General features: G+C 54.7%; 1 protein-coding gene across 1 annotated transcript in view; it reads left to right on the top strand.

Annotated features, from left to right (window-relative positions):
* MROH7 (maestro heat like repeat family member 7) overlaps positions 1-11,180 on the top strand; it is a 60,181-nt gene that overhangs the window by 46,869 nt on the left and 2,132 nt on the right. Inside the window, exons 18-22 of the mRNA XM_004699645.2 lie at positions 609-788; positions 1,574-1,729; positions 2,028-2,150; positions 7,331-7,433; positions 10,982-11,044. Of these exons, the coding sequence (XP_004699702.1) occupies positions 609-788; positions 1,574-1,729; positions 2,028-2,150; positions 7,331-7,433; positions 10,982-11,044 (625 nt within the window). The remainder of the gene's footprint in view (positions 1-608; positions 789-1,573; positions 1,730-2,027; positions 2,151-7,330; positions 7,434-10,981; positions 11,045-11,180) is intronic.

Here is an 11,180-nt window from a genome sequence, read left to right as displayed (position 1 = left end):
GCCCTCCCCCCCCAAAATACCCACCACTTTCCAGTTGATTCTGACTCAGCAACCCTCTAAGTCAGAGGAGAAGTGCCCACAAGGCTAACAAGGCCGCATGTCTGAACAGAAGCGGGCGTCTTCCCCCTCCTCCTCCCATGCAGCTGCTGGTGGACCAGAACCCCTCACTTAACCTGCTTTGCTACAGGTCTCCCAGGAGGGGCAGAGGTGGCAGTGACGGTTCTTGTTTTACAAACGAGGAAGCCAAGGTCCAGACTGTAGGTGCATGCTGAACATTTAAATAGCTTTGTTTTCCCCTACCATGGGCACTAGTACAGCTCACAGGGTAGCCAGGAGGAAGGGGCGGGCTCCGGGCCCAGAGAGATCATTGATACAGGGACGGTGCAACGGGAGGCCTCTGGGTGCAGGGGACCTTGAGCACCCCAATCAGGAAGGAGTCACCAGTGGAGGTCAGAGAGGCCTTCAGGGAGCAGCCAGAGCTCTCGAGACAGGGCCCACAGCAGGTAGGATGGCATCGACGGTGGCAGCTTGTTCATCGACTTCATCTCAGTGGATCAGAGGCTGGGTCTCCCACCTGTGAGCCTATCCCAGACACCCCTACCCCACAGACAGCCAAGGTGCAGGCCCTCCTGCCCGCCATGGTGAAGGGCCTGCAGAACGTGGATGGGCAACTGGTGGTGGAGGCCATGCACAACATCAAAAGCATCTTCAAGGGGCAAGACCTGAAGCTGTTTGACTCCTCGGTCAACGTGGAGTTGCTGCAGGTCCTGATGCCTCACTTTAGTGACGTAAGGAGTCTCTCTGACAAAGCGGGGGGGAGGGGGGGAGGTGGTTGCGCATGGAGCGCAGCTCTGCACGACTTGGGGCTGCAAGATCTCCCACTACCCCAGCGCATAACCCTGGGACTTGGGAAGGGCGGAGTCAGCCTGAGGAAGAGGCGCCTTGCTTCAAATGGTCTGATCTTGTTGTGATTGGTTCGCTCAGAGAAGGTCCCTGTCCTAATTGGTTCTCCCAGAATTGGTCCTTTTTTTTTTTCATTGGTTCTTCCAGAGAAGGCCTCTTTTTCTGATTGGTTCTTCCCAATCCAGAGCCGGCTCTTTTTTTTCCTAATTGGTTCTCCCAGGAACGGTCCTCATCTTTAAAAATGTTTCTCCCAGAGACGGTCCTTTACACGCTCGCTCATCAACCCAGAGACCATCTCTTTCTCTAATTGATTCTAGCCGACTCTATCTCTTCTTTTGAAATAGATTCTCCCCTTTCTGCGACTGATCGCCTACACTGGGCACATTATTTTTATTGGCCACAAGTGTGCATTTTCCCATGGATCACTAAGTCACCTTTTGGGTTACTGGGGGCCTTGACTGGGAATAGTGGGGAGCACTTCAGATCTAGGCTCTCAGGAGGGGGTGGCTGGTACCGGCTCAGCCCTGCTGGTGGCCTCAGCTGTCTCTGTGCCTGGAAGACCCCCCAGAATGAGGAAAGGAATGCCCTGGTGCCCCGGGTAGGTGGAGAGGACAGGCATGGGCAGCCTCCCAGAGGAGGGGCACCCCCTGAGTCCGCCTTTGTGCCCCAGTCGCGGGAGGATGTGCGCTGCTCATGCATCAACCTGTACGGGAAGGTGGTGCAGAAGCTGCGGTCCCCACGCAGCCCAGACATGGAGGAGCAACTGATCAGCACCTTGGTCCCCATACTGCTGGTCATGCAGGAGGGCAACTCCGAGGTGAGCCAGGTGAGTGAGCACTGGGCCTGGGCACTGCCTTCCACCCCACCACCTGGGGCCATTGGGGACACTCTCTATAGAAACCAAACCAACCAAGAGTCATCAAGACACAGTTCACTGGGCAGGGGTGGGGAGGAGACAATTAATTCGTGGTCTGTACTCCTAAGGTACTCACTCCTCCAAACAGCCATTGTACATTTCAAATAGGAATTCTTTTCCAAAATTTAGTTTTCACACACTCCCCTTCCCCACCATCATCTGCTGCCTTGGGGCCCCACAGCTCTCTTCCATTCCCATTGGCCCCCAGAAATGTGTGAAGACGCTGTTCCGATGTTCCTGCTTCATGGGCTGGGATTTGCCCAAAACAGCTTACAGCCGGAAGCCCTGGGACAACCGCCAGAAGACAGTGGCCAAAATCTGCAAGTACCTTGTGAGTGCTTTCCTGTTGACAGTGGCTGATGGTTGCCGTTGGAGGGGGCTCTACTTTGTCTTCCGGTTACACAAGCATCCGTCTGACTATTTCTGGTACCACCCACCAGTGGCCGGCTGCTGGAGGTCTAGCCGCATCTCTGACTTCTCTCCCGTGCCTAATGTTTCCTGGGACCACCCCCTGGGTGAACCACGCAGCATGTCTTTTCTGAACTTACCATTTCCACTTCAGTTCTGCTCTGTCCCTCTGGACTCACAGAGCAGAAACCTAGCCTCAGCCCAGATTGCTTCCTTCCCCACTCCCTGCCCCCCGCCCCCTGCCACCATCCATTTCTTATTGTTCTTCAAATCTTAACGATCCTACACATTGCTTGAGTCTGCCTTTCCCTCTCAGGTCCCACAGTCATATCATAGTTCAGGCCAAGAACATCTTTCAGGTAGGTCATGGGGCCAACCATCCCATCGTCTCCCAGCGTTTAATTTAACTGACTACTCTGTGTATTCTGTCACCAGTTACAATACTCACTCACTGCCATGGAGCTGATTCTGGCTCATAATGACCCCACAGGACAGAGTAGCCTGCCCCTGTGGGTTTCGGAAGTAGAGAGCCTCACCTTCCTGCGGAGCTGCGTGTAGCGTCCGGCTACAGACCTCGTGGTTAGCAGCCTATCGGACGACTAGCACCAGTGCGCCTCCTGACCGTCCTGTCGTGCTGGGGCTGTTAGGAGCCGGTGAGCTAGTTCCTGCTCATGGCGACCCGTGCACAGTAGAGCAAACTACCACTCCACCCTGCACCCGCCTCACGGTTGGTCTCAGGTGTGAGCTCATTGTTGCAGCCATTATATCAATTGTTGCGGGCCTTCCTCTTTTTCGGTGCCCCTCCACTTTACCAACCAGGATGTCCTTCTCCAGGGACTGGTCTCTCTCTCTCTCGATAGCATGTCCTAAGTACATGAGACAACGTCTCGCCATCCTTGCCTGTCCGGGGCATGCTGGCTGTTCTTCCAAGTCGGATTCCTTTATGTTTTTTGGCAACCCATGGTACTTTCAAAATTCTTCCCAGCCCCGTAGTTCAAATGCTTCAGTTCTTCTCCACTCTTCCTTATTCTTGCTTTCACGTGTGTAAAGCCATTGAAAAGACCATGGTTTGGGGCAGGCACACCGTAGTCCTCACAGAAACATCCTCGCTTTTCAACACTTGAAAGATGTCTTTGTGCAGCAGATGTATGCAGTGCGATGATCTTTGATCTCTGGACGGCTGCTTCCCTGAGCATCGATTGTGGATCCAAGCAAGATGGAATCCTTGACAGCTTCAGTCTTTTCTCCGTTTGCCAGGATGTCACCTATCTGGTCCAGCTGTGAGGATTTTAGTTTTCTTTCCATGGAGTTGTAAAGTCCACCTCGCTCCAGCAAACAAGGTTGTGTCATCTGCATATTGAAGGTTGTTAATAAGCCTTCCTAAATCCTGATGGCACGTTCTTCACCTAAGCCGGCTTCTCTGATTACTTGTTCAGCGTAGAGTTTGAATAAGTACGGTGAGAGGAGACAACCCTGATCTCAACGCATGCAGCATTTCCTTATTCTGTTTGCACAGTTGCCTCTTGATCGTGCACAGGTTTCGTGTGAGCACAGCGAAGCGGTCTGGAATTCTCGTTCTGCTCGAGAATCTACACTAGATGTTTTGTCTGTATCAAGGCACTAGGCTCTCACTGATTACAACACTAGTAACATCATTGCACTTGAGTTACTATGAGTTGGAAATGACTTAACGGCCATGGGCAGATGAGTGCCACACACTTCAGGCTCTGGGAGGTCTCCTACTGAAGAAATGTGCTCACTATCCACACACTCCCTCTCTGGGCAACACATTTGTGGCACGTGGCCTCCCTAGACAGCCACAGTGTCTCAGGATGGCTTCTGGGGAACTTTGCTGTCTAGTTCCAGTCAACCTTCCCTGTGCACATAAGTTGGGTTCCCTAGGAAGCTGACTCTGGGACAGAGGTGAGCATGTAGGAGGTTTCTTAGGGAGGGCCTTGAAACCAACCCCTGTCGAGGGAAGCAGGAGTGGCCAAGAAAGAAGTGGAGCTGTGATGTCATTTCTGGAAGATCTTGGCCAACCTATGATGGCCAACCCTCAGATGGGCTCCAGCGCCCTGGTCTTTCCCCCTCATGCCCGTCTGCCACTGGAGGCTGGCTACTCCGGGAAGAGGTTTGACCTCGGGCAAGGTAGTTCTCTTCGGTCGAGGCCATTCCCAAGCTTCGGGCACACATGCTTCATACCTGGGAGATCTGGCAAAGGCCTCCTGGCATGCAGCAGAAGCATACAAAGTAGATGATGATCATTAAGATTGAGACCAGGCCCTGGCACCACCATCTGCGCATGGATAATGCTCACAACTGGGACCGCGGAGTGTCTAGTCTCATGATCACTGGACAGAGGAAGAAACGAGGCCCGGAAGAAGTGTTGGCCACAGTCACTAATTCAAAACCCACCGTGGCTGGGAGCTGATAGCCGTGAGTGAAGTGGGGGTGCCGGGCCCTGGAGGAAGCTGGAGAGCCCAGAGCCGTCAGTAGCAGGGTTGGAGAGCCCAGTTTACTGTCCCCATGTGGGCCACTCATGCCAGCCCCTCCAATTGGAAAGAAAAGCTAGAAACCAAGCTTTTCGTTTGCCTGCTTGGTTTTTTTTTTTTTCATGTTCTTTTCGGTGAAAATATGAATAACAAATATACACCCCTTTGACACATCTCCACAGAGACGGCTCAGTGGGCTCCACTCTGTTCGTGGCACCGGGTCAGCACACTCACCGTCTGCCCCTATCGGTCTACCCCCACTTCGCCTCTGTGGCTGAGGGTCAACTGTTGTCCGTTACATCTCACGTCCATAATTCTTTCAAACTGTGCACTGCTCGGGACCAACCTGCTTTACTAGTTGGGCAAAAACGTGGTCCATGTCACGATGGCTTGGGGGTCACACGCTGGGCTGCCAACCGCAAGGTCAGCAGAGGCTTTCTGCTCCTGGAAAGCGTTAAGCTCAGAAACCCCCAGGGGCAGCTCTACCCTGTCCTGTAGGGTCAGTATGAGTCCAAGTCACTAATAGTTTGGTTCTTGGAGTTTCGTGGGATCGTGGTTACGCCGTGGGCCGCTCACTGCAAGTCCAGCAGTTTGAAACCGCCAGGGACTCCGCCGGAGAAGGACAGGAATGTCTCCTCCTGGAAAGAGATGCGATTTTGCAGGTGGACGCTGCCCTCCAGGGTTGCTGTGGGTCCGAATGGACCGCAGGCCAGTGAGTTTGGTTTGGGCTTTGGTTCAGGGGACAGACTTAGTTCAAGGCTCAAAGATGATCTCGGGCGATGTGGTTGTGGTTGAAGTCGTGAAGGGGCAGAGAATCACCGCCCGGCCTGCACAGTGGGGCTTCAGTGGCCCGCCCCGGCCCGCACAGTGGGGCTTCAGTTTGAGCCATGGTTGCAGCCACCGTGCCAGTTCCCCTTGTGGAGCGTCTTCCTCCTTTTGCTGCCCCTCCACTCTCCTCCGCGGGGTGTCCTGCTCCAGGCGCCGGTCTCCTGGCAACATGTCCGAAGTGGGTGAGATGAAGTCTTCCCGCCCTTGCCTCTAAGGAGCATTCGGGCTGTACCACTAAGACAGATCTGGCCGTCCATGGTACGTTCAGTATTCTTCACCAGCAACAGAATTCAAGTGCGCCAATTCTTCATTCAATGGCCAACTTTCACATGGATATGAGGTGACAGAAAGTACCATGGCGATAGAGTCAGGGTCTTCCGGTCACAATGGGTCCCGTGAGTCTGGAAACCCGATTTCTGTCAGATATGAATTAGCAGTGAATGGAACACTGCACTGGTCACCATTCTCCCAGGCTACGTGTGGAGTTGCGGAAGCAGAGGCCTCTGACCCCCCAGGTCATGACCCCTCTGGATTCTTGGCTTCTTCTTGCTTCAGGCCATTGACAGCTTTTCTTATGTGACGTCAGCCTCTCGCCCTAGCATTAAAAAGTGGTTGGTAAACTTTCCACCCCTTCCCTCGTGCAGTATCGCAGTTCCTCCATTGCCTGATCCATTCGAGGTCCTGGCAGGGTGGTGAGGCCTCTGAGCTGATGAGTGAGACAGCGCCCTTCTTTCTCTTGGGGAGCAGCAGGGGAGGACCGGGTGTGTACAATGACAACCCAGTGCCATGACTACCATGACACAGGATGCACAAGATGCTGTGGACATCTCAAGGTGATGAGGTGAGCTCTGCTTGAGGGCTGTGGAGGGCTTCCAGGAGCTGGCTTCTGAGCTGAGCCTCAAAGGATGAGAGAACTTGTCAAGCAAAGAAGAGAGGGGTGGTCATCACAAACAGGTGCATTCACATGTTCAAAGGCCACAGGTGTCAAGGAGCTGGCCCGCCTGGGGGTACCTGGGCCATGCCCTTGGACTAGAGCCTAGCAGGCCTACAAGGAGGAGGCAGGGGTGGAAGAGGAAGCTGGGAAGGCGTGTCAGACCCAGAAAGTGACCATCGGGCTCTTCGTATGCCAGGCCCAGAAGTTACTGTTCTAGCTTGGAGGGGGCGTCAGCCAAACAGGGATCAGATCAGATTTCTCTTCACTTCCTGCAACAGATTCTCAGCTGAATACTTGCCCCCTGCCCCCAGTTTCTACTTGATCAAACCCATCCTGAACACCACACTTTGGCCCAAACACCACTCTGTCACTGCTCTATCAAGAATACTGGCTTCCTAGTTACTAACAAACACATAAGGAAGTCTTGTTCCTGCCGGATGGCTAAGCACCATCAGGCCCTCTGGCCATCCAATGTATTCCTTCACGGCTCTGTAACTTGAATCTTTCACCCTGATCACACCTGTCTCCTAACCTACTAGGTCTCTCACGTGCCATATCTATCCCCACCTCTTGCTGGATTTGCATGTGAGAGCTTTCCAGCAGCAGCAGCAGCAGCCGGGTGGATTGGACAGCGAGAGGACCTTTGAAGCAATTGTTGCTGTCAGCTAAGAGGAGAAGAGGCTTGGCCTCTGGGAGGGCTTGGGCAGATGAGGGGAGGCAGAAATGTTTAGGAGCCAGGAGTCCCAGGCATGGCCGCCTGTCAGGGTCACCATTCCTAGCCTCATGAGGGCTGGCTGGGTAACTAGTCCCTCTGAAGGCCAAGGCTTCTTGGGTTTCTTTTTGACCCAGGTGAACACCCATCAAGACAGTGCCTTCAAGTTCCTCAGCCAGAGCCTGGAATTCACCAAGAGCTCCCGGGCCTCCCTCCGGAAGGCCTCGGTCATGTTCATAGGTAAGCTGCCCACCCTGGTACACCGAGCTCTGCTGCCAAGGCCCTAGCTGTCTCTGATTCAACACCTACCAGGTTGCCAGCCCTTCTAGCACCTGATAGAATGACTCCCTTTAGGGCCAAGGGTTGGCCAGCAGATAGCACCATGGTGCACATTAGAGAGATCCTCTCCTCTTAGAACACAGCACGTCGGCTGTGAACCAGATTGAGCATGGAGTCCTTGTGCAGGCCATGCCTGGATGAAGTGATGACACAGGTCCGAGATTAACCAGCAGAACTGCTGCTTCTCCTCCTGCAGTACACTATGGGCCCAGGCTTAACAGGAGCCCAGCCAAATTCACCATTGGCTTCAGTAGGAAAGGCCGAGCTTCATGGTAGAAAAGGTCAAGTAGACTCAAAGTTCCACCATCCCCTCTCTGGTGGCCCCAATGGAATTATTTATTCCCACTGAGCTTCGGTTTCCTCATCTGTAATATGGGGATCCTGTCCTGTTTTACAGACTGAATGATGATATATTTTGAAAGGTCCCAGCCTTGAAACTTGGCATATCGAAGTATTCAAACATTAGTCACTTTCATTTTTCGATTCTCCATAATCCCACCTTTTCCCTTTCTGGAAAGAACCCAACAACAGGTTCCCCTTGCCCAGAACCCCACTGCCCCGCCACCCACCCACAGGACTCTTCTGATGCCATGCTGGGTGAGTGGGCCTCCTCTCAGCTGTGTGCTTCTAAACAACCTCATTCTTTCTGCCAAGGACCAGGAGACGCCGCTGCCAAGGGGCTTGGAGATGATGAAGCGCCCACCCATCTCCCCTTGTGAAAGCAATGCTTGTTGGTTTTAGCCCCTCTCGCCAGTTCTTCTGCTCTCACCAGTACATCCCTCTATCCATCTGTTGACTTACTTCAGGAATCTCTACTGATCCCCCACTCCCGTGCTTTGGGTTGGACTGCCAACAGGAAAGCTGTCGGTTTGAACCCAGATGCCCACCAAGAAACGAAAGACCTGGCTGGCAGTCTGCTTCCATAAACAGCATCAAACCAAGCCCACTGCCATCAGGTCCCTCCTGGCTCATGGTGACCCTACACTGCAGGGTTTCTGGGGTTGTCAATCTTTACGGGAGCAGACAGACTCATTTTTTCTTCTGTGGAGTGGCTGATGGGTTTGAACCGCCGACCTTGAGGTTGGCAGTCCAACACTTCCCTGACTCGGTCACCAGTGCTCTTTCCATGGCGATTACAGCCAGAAAACCTCCGTAACACACGGGGTTGTTGTGAGTCAGAGTCCACGAGGGAGCAATTGACAAGAGCGCTCAGCCAGGCAGGATGCCCAGTCCTCGATACTGCCCCCCAGCGACCCACGAGCACAGGGGTGAACTGCCCCCCTGGGCTTCTGGGACTGTAACTTCTCGTGGGAGTAGAAAGCCTTTCAGCTTCGGCGTGGCAGGTGGTTTCAAACTGCCGACCCTGAGGATCGCAGACCAGCGTATAACCTGTAGGCAGGGTGCTTACTGTGAAAGAAACAGGACGGCTGACAGAGGGGGGAGGGGAGCGAGAGAGACCAGGAGCTGCTGGTGTGGTCTGAGCAGTGCTGTGACCGAGGAGGGATGCCCGGGCCTGCAGGCAGCCTGCCCAACGTGGCAATGAGGGCTTCATCCTCGGTGCTGCTTTCTTTCAGCCTTGCTCCAAATGAGTCACTCCGAACACGGGTGGGTGACTGATGGGTTTCACACCAGGAGTCTGTCCCGGCCAGGGAGACACAGGTGGACTCCGGTGCAGGGCAATGATTCTTAACCTTTCTGAGCTTACGAGGCTTTAAAGACCGTGGTGTTAGAAGCCAGGCAGTAACTGACTCACAGTAGCCCCTGTGTCCACAGGATGAAAAACGCTCAATTGTTGTTAGGCTTCAGCCCTCACAATTCTTGCTCTGTTAGGGCCGCAGGGTCAACCCATTCGTTGAGGGCTTCCTCTTTGTCGCCGTCCCTCGACGTCATGCTGTCCTTCTCCGGGGACTGGTTTCTTCATACATGTGCACAATTTAGTTTTGCACATGCCTTCAGGATGCACAGACACGCCTCCTACCCCTCCAGTGGATCTCAGATGAAGAAGTCTCTGGTCTGGTGGGAGGGACCCCTGGTGGCGTAGTAGCTACTCGTTAGGCTGCTAACCACAACGTCAGTAGTTCAAAGCCACCAGTCGCTCCATGGGAGAAAGACGAGGTTTTCTACTCCCATTAAAGAGTTACAGCCTCAGAAACCCGTAAGGGCAGTTCTGCCCCATCCTACTGGGTGGCAATGTGTTGGAATCAACCCAGTGGCAGTGAGTGAATGTGAGATGCCCAGCCCAGATACTCTCTGAACCCCACGCTCACGGGCCCGACTGCCTACCTGACATTGGGGAGAAAGATGAGACTTTCTACTCCCGGAAGGAGTTGCAGTCTCGGGAACACCCCGGGGCAGTTCTACCCTTCCTACACAGTCGCCACGTGTCAGCACTGACGTGTGGCAGAGGCGTGTACAACAGAGCGAAACACTGCCCCATGTTGGTCACAATTGCCAGCAAACGTGAGTTCATCGTGGTGGCTAGTCTGCCCGTCCACCTCCCCAAGGGTCTCCCATGCCCTCACCACACATGATGGCCTCCTCTAGCCGTGGTCCCATTAGAGATTCCGGTGGTGGGGTGGGCAGAGCAAGGGAGGTGAGCAATGGTCGGCGGTGGTCCATAGGGCCTTGCTCATGTTCAGAAGCAAGGCACCGGTCCTATTTTCCTGGGAAGGAGAAGATTCATAAATCACAAATAGGAGGAACACCGGATATACTGGGAGACTCTCCGTCCTTCAGGAGCACCAGGAGGCACCCATCCAGAGTCAGTATGGATTGGTCCATTTTGGTCAGGAGGTTGATCAGGGCATTCCAGGTCGATGGGAATTAGCCAGGGGGGCAAAGGGACAGCCTGGGCTAAAGGGCGGGGCCATGAGGAGTGGCACAGTTCCCGCAGGCGCCAGGCTGGTTTGGGCTGGGCGGGGTCTCAGCAGTGTGGCTGCGCAGGATTCCTGGGGAGCCTGGTGGACTAGGTTGAGTCTCCAAAAGACAGGGCATCCTTGGCCCAGGCAGCCGACTCTGCCCTTGGGGGCTTCTGCTCCCGGCCACCCCGATGGGTTCAAGGTGCTCAGGGCCCCAGACCCCCTGGGTCTTTCATGTGAGTGCTTCTCAAGCTTTGCAGGGGCGAGTGGACGCAGAGGCAGCATCTCTCCACACCCCAGCCGAGGCCCCCGCTGTGGACAGGACCTGCCCAGGGCTGCACTGTGGGTCCAAGTCCGCTGCAGCCCAGACCCTGCCTCTCCTTAGCCTGGTGCCTGTGCGGGCAGCCACGTCTCCTAGGACCCCTCTGTGGGAATCGGCCTCAGGGTCCAAACGGAGTCCTGATGTCCAGTCTTTCTTGGTTTGGGGGCGGGGGGAGGGTGGGACGAGCTTCTCTGAGGAGGTGTGGTCTGGCAGTGGGGTGGCGTCGGAGGCGGACGGTGGAAACGCTCACCTCTTGCATTCTGCTCCAGGGTACCTGGTCCCCTGTATGGAGAACATCGTGACAGAAGACTGTCTGAATGAAGTCAAAGCTGGTGAGTGGTGCGCAGGGCTGAGGAGACTGCGGGGGCCGGGGGTGCGAGAGGAAGGGCCTCGCTGAGTGATAGCGCAGGGGAGGGGCTGTCTTTATCCCGGGGGAGCACCCAGTTAGGTGCAGCCCTGGGAGTGGGC

The sequence above is a fragment of the Echinops telfairi genome, unplaced genomic scaffold (genome assembly GCF_000313985.2).
Source record: "Echinops telfairi isolate 266 unplaced genomic scaffold, ASM31398v2 ScPeMD7_443;HRSCAF=831, whole genome shotgun sequence".
Taxonomy (NCBI): domain Eukaryota; kingdom Metazoa; phylum Chordata; class Mammalia; order Afrosoricida; family Tenrecidae; genus Echinops; species Echinops telfairi.
Note: the sequence above shows the minus strand (reverse complement) of the source record. Positions and strands in the feature narration are given on the sequence as shown.